This window comes from Plectropomus leopardus, chromosome 6 (assembly GCF_026936395.1).
Source record: "Plectropomus leopardus strain MGB_pleo_1.0 chromosome 6, ASM2693639v1, whole genome shotgun sequence".
Lineage (NCBI taxonomy): Eukaryota > Metazoa > Chordata > Actinopteri > Perciformes > Serranidae > Plectropomus > Plectropomus leopardus.
This window is the reverse complement of record NC_142181.1, coordinates 23,410,787-23,427,943: the sequence shown is the minus strand read 5'-3', so window position 1 is coordinate 23,427,943 and position 17,157 is coordinate 23,410,787. Positions and strand designations below refer to the sequence as shown.

General features: G+C 35.7%; 1 protein-coding gene across 3 annotated transcripts in view; it reads left to right on the top strand.

The window, feature by feature from the left end:
* LOC121943164 (CD166 antigen homolog A-like) overlaps window positions 1-11,580 on the top strand; it is a 94,895-nt gene extending 83,315 nt beyond the window's left edge. For 2 of the 3 annotated variants that reach the window (XM_088079021.1, XM_042486606.2), the window contains 5 exons: window positions 4,880-5,012; window positions 6,656-6,685; window positions 7,137-7,248; window positions 9,751-9,886; window positions 9,977-11,580. In XM_088079021.1, the coding sequence (XP_087935147.1) occupies window positions 4,880-5,012; window positions 6,656-6,685; window positions 7,137-7,248; window positions 9,751-9,853 (378 nt within the window). In that variant the 3' untranslated portion in view covers window positions 9,854-9,886; window positions 9,977-11,580. The remainder of the gene's footprint in view (window positions 1-4,879; window positions 5,013-6,655; window positions 6,686-7,136; window positions 7,249-9,750; window positions 9,887-9,976) is intronic. The other variant, XM_042486607.2, reaches the window with a different exon arrangement.
* Window positions 11,581-17,157: the final 5,577 nt, after the last annotated feature.

Sequence of the window (17,157 nt, the reverse complement as noted above, 5' to 3'; positions counted from 1 at the left end):
TAAAACTGGGAAGTCTGGTGTCTGTAAGTGCTACTGATGAGGAGATTTCTGGCTCAGAGTATGAGAAAAAAAAACTCATTTTGAGAAAACAACCTTTATAGATACAAAGACTAAAAAGACAAATTAATTAAAATAAAATGCTTCAGGTGGATAGGGTAAAAAACATAAAATATCAACTAATTAATATCACCATGAGCCCTTTCCAGTTGAATGCTTACTTTAAGACATTTTTTTGTATTACAAGTTACAAGTTGGACTGTTATGTTTAAAAAATACAAATGGTACATAATCTAATTGAATATGCGCCATTTTGCATACTTTTTCAGAACAGAAAACTGAACTAGGATAAACCTAAATGTGTGTTTTGCACGTTGTCTTTCCATCAGTCTGAAAGAAGACCTTTTATGGAAGCGAAATAGCAATAATAATAATAATTATTATTATTATTAAACATACAGCTACAGTGCTTCTCATTTAGAAGCAATACACACATAAAAAATCAAGTACACTTACAAACACACATACATAAATATCTAGATACATAGTGACCTTTATTTACATATGCAAAATACGTAGACAAGAGTTGCTTGACCAAAATGAACAGAACCAATGGTATACATTACATACATAACAGCCCAAAATGTTTTGATCTGTAGTGTCTCCTCTTACAACCGAAATCTTTTTTTGTTTGTTTGTTTTGTTTTGTTTGTTGACATCTTAACACACACTACAGCAAAACTGGCAGATGTGTTGTTATTGTAAAAGCCGTTACAAAACTCAAGAATTTGTCACCAGTGTCATCTAGGACATTTGCGACCCAACAAGCCATGACAAACTGATCTCTCAATCTCAGACTATGAAGAACGACTTTCCCCCATGTGCTTGTTGACTTGTGTGTTTTCCGACACAGCTGAATGTCACACTTTATTTTATACCAAAAAAGCATTGATATCATCAAGTGATCACTCAGCCGGGTTACTACTCAGGCCCTTCTCCTGACCACTTTTCATCACACTTGAAGTTAACTTCACATCACTCAGAGTGCCTTGGATGTTTCTGTCCTTTTTCCCCTTCAGTCATTCTTTGACTGATGAATCAATAGTGGCTGTCAGAAATCCAGTCTGACAATGGTCTTCCTACGTAAGATGGTTACTGAAGGTAGAAGAAGGTAGAAGGTAGATTTATTGGTCATTTTTCAAACCAAGTTTAAAAAAAACGAAACCATATTTGTCCTCAATCCTGCTACATCTTTGGAGTTGAAGGATGAGTTGATTAAAATCAGCAGCAACTATGAAAATTCCAACCAGTTCTTTGGGTATGGTGCTGCTGGTGGCATCATTCAATTCCTGCAGTGCATTTTTTGAATTTGCATCAGGGTTTTGTGTTCAAATGGCTCCCACAAGGTCAGTCAATCCAGTGCAACAGCTTGATCCGGGATGTTAGGGGTTAAACCATGTCTCTGTCAAGATGTGCGCAGAGCCGTATCTGATCTTCTGTTGGTGAGTGAGCTTTAATTGCATCTCATCCTCTTTATTCTCCTGCGACCGGACATTAGCCACAAGAAGGCTTGGTAGAGGAGAAGCTCTCCCTCCAAGTAGGGTTAGCCTCACCCTGATGCCGGCTCTCCTCCTTCTCTTTGTCCAGCACTTTCAGTTTCATTTCTCCCCTCTGGTCTGACTTGACACTCAGCACATGCCACCTGTGGGGATCTTTTCGCAGTCTGCTGCATTCAGAAGAGGTCATGGTGTAAAAAAATTAGAAAAATATAGCAAAAAAGTAGCAAGGATTTTAGTCGCTACTGGCTGCTGCATCTACATGCGCTGCCATCGTCAAAATGGTTTGTACTGCAGTGACTGCAGTGACTTCTTTAATCCTTTGAAACCTTGATCGACATCACTTTTCTTGTGCTGCATTCAGATGCTTTTCACAAGTTGTTAAACCTTTGTGCCGTGATTAAATTAGTTTTGATTTCTTTCAAACACATTTGTAAAATGAACAACTTGGCAAGAAGTGTCAGAAATTGCAAGATATTAGTAGATTTCGAAAAATGATCATCATCATATACATTTAAAAAATTATTTTACAGAATAATTATAAATGTAGATATAGATAAGCTTTTTTGTTTTGTTTTTACTTTCCCATATATGTGTTTTTTGTTTGTTGGTTGGTTTTTATTTGTTTGTTTGGTTTTTTGGGTTTTTTTTTTACTCATTTTCAGCTTTTTTTTGTACATTTTTTGTGTCAGTAAAGTAGCCAAGACATATTGTAGAGGATTTTTGTGTGTAGCAGGTGAAAGTTGGCTTTAAGATTTACACAGGAGTACACTTTGTAATTATATTTAGTGCTATTTAGGTGTCATCAAGCAACTTCTGAAAAATGCACTTGTTCCTTCTCTACAAACGGCTCCTTAAGCTGCAACGACAAACCAGAGATGCTCATGTGGCTGTTTAAATGTAATGGCATTGTTTCCCTCTAAACAAAGCTATGAATAACATCAGCAGATATGTGCAGGTGTGACTAAACAGAGGCAGTCTGTTAAAGCCTCCTCCCCTTGTGAGGAAGCTAAAAAATTCCAAGGTTTGCCGCCTCGCCAGTGTCCTGGTCCTGAGACAGTTCATCCTTTGCCTTTGCCACTGAGTGAATACTCCCTGTTATGTGCACAGCAGTTTGCACTGTTGGTATTTTCCCCAGCTAACACACTTATCTAGTCCAAATAATTCAAGGCGGTTGTGCTCAGTCTTTCGAAAGAGTAAATTTCGTTATTTCCTCAGAGACTAAAACACAGTATTTTGCACTAGGCTGTCATGAAGACAATTTTTATTTAAATGGGCGTGTTTTTTTTATCTCTTTTGTTCCTGTGGTGTACCTGTGTGCACACTGATAGTAAAACGAAGCAGTTCAAAATTACATGTGAAACTGGGGGTGTGTGTAGGAAGGTTGCACTTCTTTTCAGCCTTTTCAGTCAGTGTCTCACCTCGAAACGTGAACCTGCGTGTAATAATTAATCAACTCCAAAGGTGCACAGAACTCTTTCAATGCAGGACAAGGCATTTTGGTGATAACACACATTTCTGCATTTCAGTGAAAGTTTATTTTTCCTCTTCTCATCCCATCCTTTAAAGCCTTTTCACAGAGAGAATAATGTAAGGCTTGAATACAGGCTCAGTAATGGGTATTTACAAAAATTGCCACATCCTCTTGTATATGAGGAGGATGTGAAAAGGGTGTTGGCAGTTTGTCTTTGTGTCTGGGGTTTTCCTCCGAGACTCAAGTGTCTATATCCCAGAGGCACATGCTGCGTCTTTGTCATGGAAAAGGCTGAGTCACACATTGATTCAATGTCGCCCCCTAGTGACACAAAATGTACATTAATTACAGGCCATGGTAGGTTTCAAAGGCCAGGGGCAGTATTCACAAAGCCTCTTAGCACAAAGAGTTGCTCATAGTGACGAAATTCTAGGAAAATTCTTAGAACCAGGGTTCCCATGGTCATGGAACACCTGGAAAAGTCATGGATTTTCTCAAACTCATTTCCTATGCCTGGAAAAGTCATGGAATTAGTAAAAAATAATTGAAAGATTTTGGAAAAATCATGAAGTTTTGTTGTTTTTAATGAACATTTGGAGTAAATAACACAATAGTGTAAGACTGGGAAAGATGCCAACCTAAAGAACAAAGTCAATCTACTGTAAAATTAATATTGTCATATTTGGATATGATTTTAGCATGTGCAGGATGGGGATAGATAAACAAAACACTGTTGGGAGAAATAAATTGGTAGACTAGCCAATATTTATTGCCAATGTTTGTTATTGTTGCACAAAAATGGAAATCTAGCAAAGTGCCCTAAAAGTGGGGCAAAAAGCCCCCAAGCTGAAAACAAGCTACCAAACTTAATAAAACAAACTAAAATCCCTGTTCTGGTGATATAAATATCAAAGAAAACAGCTATTCTGATGAAATTCATTAAACGAGTGGAGAGTAGATTTAGTGCCAAATTGGTGAGGGGGGGATTAAGGGGGTGAGTGCATGTTACCTCAAGGTACATGCACTATGTGTGTTATTGTCATTAAATTTTACTATGGAAAAGTTTCAAAAATTTTGTCACAGGAAATGTGAGGGAACCCTGTAGAATTATGACGTTTTCTATGATTTTCCCCTTAAAGTTAAGACTATATTCTGGTGATGATAAATGTTATTCACAAAGCATCTTCGCTCTTAAAATAGCTCCTAAGGTGAGAAACTGTCAAGAGTAGGGAGCAGGACTTTCAAGAGGCTTGAGAGTTTCTTAAATAGAGGAGAAAAGGGTCTAAAGACAAAGAGGAAGAAGGAATATTCACCAAATAGTGGATGACAATGAGTTTACAAAATGCCACAGATTAGACTGTGTAGGGATAATGTTTTTAGTTGATTTCCTTAGAGATGCACTCACATTTCCAACCCAGTGGAATAACAACATAATGCGAGAAATAAAATAACAACACTGAGATATTTGGCAAATGGAAAAATGCAACAGTGCAGCAGTCTAATCACACAAGCATCACTTTAAGTCTCATATTTTGATACAGTTCTTCTCCACTGAGTGTCCACACCTTGCAGGCTCACAAAAAGGCATGTCTGTGACAACCAATCACATCTGTCAAAAGAATGCATCATACCTAGCAATCTCCTCACAAAGATAAAAGTTTCCCTGTCTTTCTTGCTCAGAGTTGTTCTGAGAATTTTCCTAAATCAACACTTGGATTCCTTGCTATATATTTTTAGGCTAAGTTATGAGCTCTCTGGGAGTGTTCTCAGAATGTTTGCGAATATGGCCCCAGCAGTGTGTGAAGTCTGATATGTAAAAACTAACATTTCTGTTTTTTCTCTTATCATTCAGCTTGACGAGACTCCCTTCCTCAATGGAAAGATAACGCACAAGATCACAGTTGTGCCCACTGCAAATCTGACTGTCTCTTGTACAGTGTCCAATGAGTTTGGCGCAGATAGCAAAACTATAAATGTGTCATCCAGTAAGTACAAAGTAGTTGCACAGTCCTTTCCTCTCTCCGCTTTGATAATTCCTTGAGACTAACTTGGTAATATGCCTTGGTAGATGTTTTCCTCCTGTGCTCACTAACTCTTCCTGTCTGCATGTTGACTTTACATAATGTTGAGATGCTTAAATAAAACCACAATAATCAAGCAGGTATGGAATTGATGGTAAAATCACACAATAGAGTAGATCAGTTGATAAACATGACATAATTTTTGGGCTGACATAAACCTTTCTGGTATAAACTCTGTATAATCCAGTGGTTCTCAACCTTGGGGTCCCAACCCTCATTAGGGGTCGCTAAATTTTCACAAGGGGTCATGAAGCATTCCTGATTTTAAGGGTGAAATTTTAGGTCTAATTTTCAGCACTCATTCATATTATTTTTTTGTGAATAGAACTAACTTGGGGAGCTGTTTGTTTTCCCCACCAGTAGGTGTGGTTCTCAGAGGGTGACACGTGGGGCTCTATCTCTTTATTCAGAGTCTTCACTCTCTCCTTAACAGCCTCATCCTGCATTAGAAATGTATGCAGTTAAAACAACCAAAGAGAATAGAATAACAATCAAGGATTAGGGAGAAAAAACACTGAATTTCTCAAAAAGAAGCTTTTTCACTATGTATTAGAGGAAAATAACAGGAAAACTCATTTTTGATGCATGAGAATAAGCTAAGTAAAAGGGATAGGTATAATAAGCTTCACCCTGCATGTTTTCAGTCCATATTTTTTGTTTTCCTTTTGTTTTTGTTTTTTACTTTAAATGTAATGTATTGATGTTTTTTGTTATTTACTATGTGTATTCCTCTTGGGAAATTGTCAACAGGTTCCAAAATAAATTACAACAAACAAACTATACACACAGGAAATAATCTGCTCAAAATCCATCCAAATCGCTAATTTTATGTGGAATTCCTGCAGTAATTGTGTTTAATATTTGCAGTAATTATGCAGTTTATCAGTTGTTCTCTATTGACATTGATATGCATTGAATATATATATAATATCCATTAAATATGTGAGGGGTTGTCAGTTTAGTCAACGATAGAAAAAAGGTTGGGAATCATTGGTGTAATCAACAAATGAGTTTTCCTTAATCCAATTTGAGTCCATACTAAGTAGTCATAAGGTAATAAAAAAAATATGAATGGTAAATAAAATAAGAAATGCAAAATGTATAAATAGCAACATTTATTTTTTGCTTCTTTTGAGGTATTAGCAGATTTCTGTCTGGTTACATCAGTGTTTTTTTGCCTTTTGATGAACACTGAGTAAGGATCTACCATCTATCACCTCTCCACCATCAAAATGTAATCAATGCATGCACTTAGCACTTTGTTCACACTGTTGTCTAAAAGCGTGCAATGTTATTATCATTCTTTGCTCTCCTTTGCTTACTCATTCCTGTGTGTTTGAGACAGCATTTCACCTCTTTTCCTTCCTTTCACTAAGTAGTGTGTATGTTGGGATGCTGGACTTAAATCTGTTCCCTCTTGTTTACTACTTGCATGCAAAAGTAGAGTAGAAGTAGAGTGCTTATTTTTCTGGCTATCAAGCTGTTTTGTTTTTTCTTTTTTGTTCTTTTTTGGTTGGTCGTTAATTTTATTTCATATCTGATTTCAGTAATTGAGGAGGTGAGAATGGATAAACAAGGTAAGTTGTAGCGGTCTTCTTGCTTGTAAGAATCAGTGGGAGGGGGTGTAAGTAAGATTATGGGGGAATCAAATGTTTCTCACTGATTAAATATTTACCTTTACATCACCTTGGACTCTACAACTGGAAAATCAATCTTTGGACAGTGTGTTTTCATTAATAAAACATGAACTGAAGGACTAAGAGGAGCGGAGCTACCAGCATCCTGACAAAATGTCAACATTGTCCATAATCCCATTGGCTGATGAAACAAGTCCCAAACTAATAATATCTGTCATTAACACTGAATTCAATGAGTCATAACCATGTACAGTGTGGATGTGTCCATTCATCAATGCATTTATTGCACATAATGCCTTTTTCTCCCCTTTCCCGTTAGTCTGCAGTCAGGCTGGAGATTCATACTGAGCTGTGTCTCCCAGGTCTCTCACACTTCTGTTTTGTTTTACAGACCAGTCAGATGGTAGCGACCAAACCAAGTTGGTGGTCGGAGTTGTAGTGGGTCTCCTCGTTGCCACTGTGGTTATTGCCCTGGCATACTTGGTGTACATGAAGAAATCAAAGTAAGTGGTCAACATTTGCCTTCCTACAAACCATACAGTTATATAATAATGATACAGATCTTTTTTAAGAGGGGTGTTATGGCAGCAGAAAATGAGTAAAGGGGCAGTTTACCCAAAAATCAAATCTGCATACCTTTCCTCTTACTGAGCTATTTATCAGTCTAGATTGTTTTGGTGTGAGTTACTGATTGTTGTAGGTATCGTATATAGAGATGTCTTCCTCATCTTCAGTGTCAGGGAACTAGATGGCACTTTGCTTATGATGCTTAAGGCACCAAAAAAATACTTAACAGCAATGTCTCTTTTCAGATATCATGACGTGGTTACTCAAGATAATCCACAGACCTTGTTGTGAGCAGTTTTATGTAGGAGCTATTTTCTTTCTATCGAACTTCAATCGTCAACTGTATCACTAAAAAGAAGTGTGCATCTTCTGCTAGCTTGCGTTGCCCCACGGAGCTAGGGTTACAGCTCCGAGAAGGATGCCCTTAATGTTTACATTTCATGCTGTCATGAGATCGAGCCTGTCCTTTAGTAAATGTGGGCTACACTTCCTTCTGCACGGGGATAGACTTAGTGAGAGTTGTACGGTAGAAAGAAAATAGTTCGACATGAAAATGCTGACAACAATGTCTTTGGCTTGTTTTTAGTAAACAGGTCATGATTTTTAGAAAGGGACATTGATATTGAGTTTTTCAGATGCATTTTTGGGGCAGTTTTAACACCACAAGCTGAGTGCCATCGAGTTGCATTATGTTCAAGAGAAGGCAGACATCTCTATGAATGACATCCCCAAAACTCAATATCTCACACCTGACTGTTATTGAATGAACTGTTACTTTAGGCAAAGGCAAATACAGAATTTTTGTGTGAAATGCACAGATAGAGATAGTAGTTTTGCATTACACCTCTAGTACATTCCTCCTTTTAGTACACGTCAAGTACCCAGCACACTTTTCTTAGGTTGGTTCTCTGTGGAAATAACCACAACTAGCTCATGATGGATGTTGAACTTATAACTTGCTAATGTAAGAATATATTGGCAGCAGAGTATGGTGGCTGTGACAGCTTAATGCACTACAAAATAAGAAAACACATGCATATGAAGAGATATCTTTACCAGCATGACCACACGTGCAGCATTTAGAAAAAATGCTGCAAGAAGCTGACAGAGAAAACTGTTTCCAAAAGTTTTCAACACCACTGACGGACAACCAGCTTCAATAACTTTATAACTTTATAACAAATTATGACAACAACATGCATGTCCTTCATTAGCTTGTGGTGTTTATATTTGCACGTGTTTTCTTAATTTGCAGCACAATAAGCTCTCAACATCACCATGGCACAGGGATATATGCGGCTTCATATAAGGGAAAGCGGATAATGTATATTAGATATTATTATGCACATGTGTAGTCAAACGTCATCATCCGTGTTTCACCCGTGTTATCATCCTGTTTATGCCATGTGTAATTACTACAGAGGTCAATAGTTAGTCATTATTTATATTACTGATATTCCCAGGTTTTATAATTTGGTTGTGCAAAAATCCACCATAGATTTTTTGTTTTAGAAAAGTTGTAATGAGGACATCATATATACATTTATTGCTTAGTCTCTTAATGAAGATACAAAGAATACAGAGAACATGTACAATGTTTTAAAACAGCAAAAAAGTCAAAACAAAATGGCTTCTTCTGACTAAAGTCAATATTTAGTGTGAAACATGGAAGCATACAATCGTAACAAAAGGTAGCTCAAACAATCAATACTGAGCTTTGGACATGTCTTGAATGCTACCTGGTGTAAATACACCGGAAGATTAGTACTGTAAATCTCATATTGCCTGCCTAAGAGAGTTCAAGACATGCTAAGTGGAAATGGAGGTCACAGTAAGTATTTAGAACTTAAGCATGATGAGGTTGTTTTATTCTGAAATACTTGCATTTAATACTGTATACTGGTTGTATTTTAGTAAAGAGACTACTGAGAAATAAATATGAATGGTCATTATAACCTTGCTAAAATAAAGTTGAAAGTGGCCGAAGACTTTTGCACAGTACTATATGTCTATATTTTCACACTGTATATTTAGGTCTACTGCAGTAGATATGTTGCGCCATATTCCTACTGCCATATTCCTACTACTGCTAATAGTCCTGACTGCTGAAACACCCACAATTGAGAGATAATCTCGCAGTTTTATTTCACACTTTGTTCGTACAATGTGCTATGCTGTACCTTATGTGTATTTGTTTGCACCTTGGGCTGTGGAAATGACAATAAACAACTTAACCTGTAACCAACACATCATACCATATACTGTTCTTTATTATTATTATTATTATTCTTATTATTGTTATTAATAATAATAATAATAATAATAATAACAATAATACAAGTTACTTTGGAAGGAAGGATTATTATTATTATTATTATTATTATTATTATTATTATTATTATTATTATGTTTAGTTACAATGTTTTTATTCTAAACAGGCAAGGAAGCTGGAAGACGGGTGAAAAGGAGGACGGGTCTTCTGAGGAAGAGAAAAAACTGGAGGAGAAAGTAGAGGAGAACAGCCAAAAAGCTGAGGTGTAAAGAAACGGCAACCATCCTTTGGGAATGTGAAAGGTAGAAAACATTTCCATCATATGCCCAAATAAAAATGAACAAAGCCATTCTCTTTTTAAAATAACATTGTTTTCAATCTCTTCTTTCCAGTGAGAACGTGGAACTTTTGCACATTTCTCTTCACCTCTGTCTTTGGGGAAAAAAAGTGTACATTTGGATGACGACAGTTTGGATTTGGTTTCAGGGAGAATTTTACTAAAAAGCATATCCAAACACTCCCCCGAGCCCCTCAAACCCTCACCCCTCCATTGCTTAAAAAAAAAAAGAAAAAAGAATGGATACTGTATGTGATATACATAACTTGTCTGCACTACTCGTCTAACTCGTCTACTATTAGGATTCATGTTTGTTAGAATGGAATTTGGGAAAGTGAGAAAATCTTTTGTTAGTTGATGCAAGTAGAATTACTACTAGACCAGTTGCCTTTGCTGTAAGGATGCGTAGGCTTGCGTTAGTCTGAATCTTTGGTCCTCTGAGACATAGCAGGGACTGAGGGACATCATCGCCATGGCTTCTTAGCTTCACCTCATCACGGTCAAAAAACCTCTGCCTTCAACATCAGTGTACCGAATTGGTTTATTTGTGTGTTCATTTCAGTTTCTGTTAAATCGGCCATAAAAAAACATTAAAATAGAGATGAAATCTGAAAGGGCTAAGGGTATATTGTTATACTCAGCATTAGTTATAGATGGTAATATAATTTGCATTGCAGGAAGTAGGTGATGTGACCAAGAGGGTTTTATTTGGCATTACATGATTTTATTTTTCTCTTTACCTCTTTCAAAGTAACTAGAGAAAATGCGAAACTCATTTGATTTATTTTTTTTCAATTGTACTGTACTTTCAGCATAACCACAGTATAACACAAGCAGGTAGATTATTGAGAGAATGTATAACTCAACTCATATAACTGGCTTTAATTTGGCTGTACGGTTTGTTTTACATAAAGCCATTGTTTGTTTTCACAAACGCCTGTGAGCCTGTAGCAGTGAAAGGATTTTTAGTTCCAAGACTGTAAGTAAATTCTCCATTTGTGCTCCATCAGTGTTGATATGTTTATTGTGTAGCTTTGGCATCCATTTTTAATGGAGCACACAAACAGGATGAGGTGTCTCGCCATCATTTGTTTGCCTTCTTTTGAAAATCTACCTGTTATTGCTTCAGTTTGTGATGTGCACTAGGGTTCATGTTTTCATGTCAGATTTGTGTAGAATACGATGGAATGCGCGCAGCTGTACATGTCACAATTTTGGTCCGTTTAAGAGCATTTGCTAAATTTGGAAAATGTATCAAGACCAGGATGTCATTGTGAAGTATGTGAATTATTTCTCTTTCTTTTTTTTTTTTGCTATTTATATTGTGCAAGATGAAAATGTCCTGGTTGGCAAATTCATTAATCATCACATAATTCGTAACTTGGATTGATAGCGTTGGTAAATTTGCTTGCAGACTTTACAAAACAAGATATAATTAAGTTGTGAGTCATCAGTAGGTTGCTCAGCGTCTGGTTGAATAATAAATTCAGCATGTGATAATCTCAGACCTCCAAGCTGCTGTTTGTTGCCTACCTTGTGTAAAACCATCCAATTGGAAGAATGACCAAAGAGAGTGAACATTGCCATGCAAGTATTGTAAATATCTGATGTTTGTTTTTGTACTTTTGTTTAAAATAAAATGTACATTTGGAAAAGGTATGCCCACTGAACATTAATTGTGTTGTTACAATTTACACATTTTTCATCTTTTAAAATAAAGAGCGACACGGTTCAGAAATGTTTTTGCCTTGTATGCATGTGGAAAAAAACAGCTTTTGGGGGTGATAATTACCAGAGACACCACAATACAATTTTATTATATTATTAACATACTTAAATATTGATACATCTTGTGGTATTCTGAGTCCTGCACTAACATAAATTGTGATATATTGCAGTTAATTACCTTTTATAAAACGCAAATTATGTCCCTAAAGGACAACTTTGTCAACATCTGTTTTATCTAATAAGATTAAGTCTGTTCATCTCAGAGCAGTCACTTTTATTATTGCAAAATGTGTCTAGCAGACTAAACAAGAAATTGATGATATTATTTTAACCCTTTGAAACACGAGCAAGTCGGCTTGATTTCTCTCAAAAACATGGGAAGAAGGCAATGAGCAATGAAAGGAGAAATGACCCAAAAATTAGTTAGAAATTAGTTTAAAAGCACAAGAAAATTACCTTAAAATCTGAAAAAAAAGATCAAATAAAAAGATCTGACAGTTTTTGCAGTTTTCCCTAGCTTTCTTCCCCTAGAAAATTATCCCTAGCTTTTTCTCAAATTATTTTATAAATCTACTATTTTCCAACAATTCATGGAACATTTATAATCAAAATTCTTATTGCCTTTTTCCCATGTTTTTGAAAGAAATGACACCAATTTACTCAATGTTGTTAACCCTAGAAACATCCTAAAACCAGAGAAATGTAAATATGTAAAATGTAAATACTTGTGAAAAGCGTCTGAAAGCAGCACAAGAAAAGTGATGTCTCTTCAGGTCTCAAAGGGTTAATATGCCACCAGAGCAGAAAATCAAATGAGTGGATGGATTGGTATGAGATGTGCATAAACTGTTTGTGATCATATCAGATTCAAAACCATTAACCAGTAGTCCAAGCACTGCATATAAGTACAATTTTTAGGTAAACTACTTTTTGCTACTATAGCTCTTCACCACATTTTTAAGGGAAATATTTGCACCTTTTACTCAGCTAGATTAATTTAACAAATGTAGTTAGGTGCTTACAGCTCTACTTAAAATTTTATTCACAAATTATATGATCAACACCGAAAATATAACAGAGGTGTGGAGTTACATGAGTCTCAAATTTGATGATTTTAGACCCAACAAAATCAAACAGGACTTACAACTCGACCTGGACTTTAACACCACTGAGTTGTGACTCAAGTTGGACTTTAGCCTTTTGACTTGAAAACACTTGATCCCTTCCCTGAAGTCCAAAGATTAAAACGTTATTATTATTTAAAAAGTGTGCCATAAATCAATTTATTTCCCTTATTTCCTGAATCAACTAACATTAAGTCAGCACTTAATTCGCCAGATCCACTTTGTTTGAACCCATCTGACAGCATCCAGTCAAGGAGAGAACCACGAAAATCTAGCATTACGTTACTGAGCACCTGTTGGAAAAAACAGAATCAAAGATAATGTAGCTCATGTACAAAATCTACTCGCAAAATGTGCAGGTCAAAAATTACAGTCGGAGATACAGCAACTTCCTATAAACTAGGTTTGATAAATAAGTACAAATTTTTGAGAAGCTTTTATGACTTGTAAATGAAATATATATTACTCTTGTTAAAATGGCATTACATTTGGTAAAGAGCGCAGTATAGAGACTCAAACTTTAGGGCTTGGGACTCGCCTGTCTTGACTTGGAACTTGCGGCCAAAGACTTGAAACTTACTTGTGACTTGTAAAACAATAGCCTGGCCTCACCTCAAAAATATAATGCATTTTTACAAAGTAAACTACTCAACACACAGCATGGAGAATGATTTTACCTTTAAACTTTAAATACGCTTGACTACCTCTGTATAATGCATTGTTTTATGTGGTATTACAACTGAAAGAATGTGAATACTTTTTCCAATAACTTAATAATATACAATGGCAAAACTATATATTTGTAATCTAATTTGACTGGTTTCACTGCAGCTGCCTTTCATGTAATGTCATAGCTGTAAACGTCATGGAAACCATTAAGTTCACCGTCTGAAGCAGAAAAGGCCTGTGAGGACACTCATGAAAAGAAAAGGTAGGAAAAGTTTGATTGGATTCTGCATTTTGTGAGCCTTGAAGCCCCACAAGGACAGAGACTCTGATTTGATTAAAAAGTACCTCAGCTTGAAGCATAAATTTATTTTTTTCACACAATCAAAAAACATGTTATTTGTCCAATAATCTAATGAAATGCAAGGACATTCACAGGTCAATGTCGCCGGCAGGTTTAGTCCTTTGACTGTGGCAGTAAGAGCTCTGCATGTATTTAGTTTTATCTTTAACCAGCATGATGCCTATTCTCCAAAAAACGTGCACACTGAGAATTTTAAATGGCATAGACGTCATCACCAGATGGTCTGTGTAAAATTACATAAAATGAACTTGCTGCCATCCAGTGGTCAAAGAATATACTGAAACGATCCGTGTCTGAATCCAGGAAATATCTTTGAAGTATTTTTTTCTCTGAAACTGCTCATACAGCTTTAGTCTGAGTATATGGGCCAAACAGTGGGCTTTAAATTATATCTGTTTATTTTAAACTTGATATTGTGAGGATAAAACTGGTCAAAGATCAGAGCTCTGCTTAGATGAACATCAAACGTAAGGAAAATAGCTATATTTGTGTTTTTGTCAGTATCACAAGAAAAATTAATCACAGTTTTTAAATTCTTTGAAAGTAGTCCAATCACTGATAAAAAAAAAAATCACAGTCAGCTATGGGGTTGTTGTTTTAAACACACTGTAGTTCAGGGATGCATCACTACGAGCCCACAACACTCCAATATATTGTTAACGGGGTTATTATCAGATGTATGGACTCACATCATGAGTCCATAAATCATGACTTGGACTCGAGAAGAACGTAACACTTTAGATTTGACGAAATCAAAAAAGACTTGCAACTCAACTTGGATTTTAACACCAGTGACTTGTGACCTCACTTGGACTTTATTTTAGTTTCTTATCATTCCTTCCCCAGATCTCAAAAATGAAAAAGTAAAGGAATATTTCACCCACAAGATGACCACTTGTAAATCAACTAATCATGCTGTGTTACCTTGAATTCATGAAGAAAACGTTTTTCTCACATGCCTCAGTGGAAAAAGGCAAACATTGATTCAGTGATTGATTGGGTACCACATTTAAAAATGACAAAACTATATCAAAACATCCATTTACAAACTCTTACACAAGTCATGCAGTATAATCCAAGTCTCATCTATCCAGGCATATGCTCAGTACTTCCCAAACGTGCATTTTGCTAAAAACCTTACTATTGGAATCGGGCTTTAACCCATTCAGATCCCTCATCCATTCCAAAGGACAAAACATTTCTAGGAAATCTAGATCTAGGGTTAATGCCATCTGACTTATTTGATGGGATGTCTATAAGCCAATCACAGTCTTCTACATCATCTAAAGTGGACTTCAGTAGAGCCACACGCCCATTTAACAACATGGTGGCTGACTGTGAGGTAAGGGGGAAGCACAAGGCAGGTTTCAGTCTATAAATCATATTATTAAAGTACATAATCTGTGCTTAAATTCTGTTTAAAGTAAACATGAGCTGCTATATTACTTATACATGTTGAAAAATCATATGACAGATGTAGAGTTTTTACTCAGGATTATTAAAAAAAATTCTGTCCATGCCAATGGAACTGAGTGTCAATTGAAAGTGAAAAGGGAAAATACAGCTTAAATAGGGAAATAATGTTCAGATTTCATTTTCTAATGATACAGTCAGCTTTAGATGAATCTTATTGATTGTGTTTGCAGAATATTAATCTCTGGAGGTTTTCCACATATTATTTTTAGGAGATATATTTGGAAGAGGATATTTTGAGTCGCGAGAAAAACGATTAACAGTATCTATGTTATGATTTTAAAATATTTCTTAATTCATTGACATGAGTTCATTATTCTGCATTAAAAATTTTGTCCTTTGGAATGGGCAGAAAAAATAACCCATAATAAAGTATACTAATAAAAAAACGGCTAATAATAATGGACGTTTTGATAAAGTTTTGCTGTTGTTAAATGTGGTCCCCAATCATTTAATATGTTTGCTGTTTTCTGTGGAAGTATGCAAGAAAAATAAAGTTTTCATAACTAATTCAAGGTAACACAGCTTGACTAATTGATTTACAGAGATGGTCATTTTTGGATGAAGTAGCCTATTCCCTTGAGACCAGAACTCGGATTATCAAAAAGTAACTAACACAAACAACAACAACATCAAAAAAAATTCTAAGGCTTAATTGTATTTGTTTAATTTAGTTTGATATGTTTTGTGCATAAATGCTGAAATTGGTTGAATCACCTGTCCCTTTTGTTGCTGAAATGTTATCCTAATTTTAATGCCAAAAATAATTGTCATTGTATCCTAATCAGCCTGTTTTGCGCAGCTGTATGGAAATCAGAACCCACTGTCACCAAAATGCTGTCTTTGTTTTTCCAAATCCTCAGGACTGCAAGATCTTTCAGAGACATGGCCAAACTGCATAGACTTTTTTTCTTTCCTTTTTTTGTGGACTTTGAACATTAGGTGTGTTTTGACAGTAGTTATATATTCATCTTACAAAACATTGTTTTCCTTTGCTTTTTGTGCATTAGGGTCTCTGTGGTGACTGCTGGGGTTTATGTGATGTGGCTGCATGTGATGCAGACTGCTGTTGTGGGCTAAAAGTAACCATTTATGGTCAATCACTCACTGATGGCACTCATTCAGATACACCAGATACCCTTTGACTATAGTGCTGGTGTAGCAAGTAAAGATGTTAGGACAAACACACAAACCGTTAATGACAAAAAAGTAAGCATAATGGTGTTTTGAAGAAATAATGTATTTGCCAGTGAAAATACATGCATGCATCAATGTGTTGATTTACTGTGTGTTTTAAGTTTGTGCTTCACTTACAATTTGATAAGCTTTTGGTATGGTTTTTGCTGTAGTTAAATGTCACAGTACAACGTCTTCTGTTGAAAAAATTCTGTCTAAACAAATTGTGGAATTGATAGAGAAATCCTCATTCAGGGCTGAAGTACTGTGCAACATTGTGAGAGAAATTAAGAATCTTTATAAGAGTCAGTGCATTCAGTGGGTTATTTTGAAGTCTTTAGGCTCTGGTAATGTAGCCTAGTGTAATAATTTACAAAAATGCATTGAGATTAAATAAAGAGAGAGAGGTAATTTGAATATTTAAGTAGGCTAAGCAAGTACTCCTGTAATTTAACTCATCTAATGATTTGACTCAGCAACTTTCACATGCATTGGAGCTTTATGATGAGATGTCAGGGGAAAGGCCTTTTCATCCTTTAAAACTTGAGCATATTGGCTTGATTTCTTTCAAAAACATTTGAAGAAGGTAATGGCCAACTTCAGAGGGAATTAATTATGCAAAAATTAGCAAGAAATTAGGAAAAAGTACAAGAAAATTACCTGAAATTTAGTAACAAAATATAACCTTTAAAAAAAACAACACCT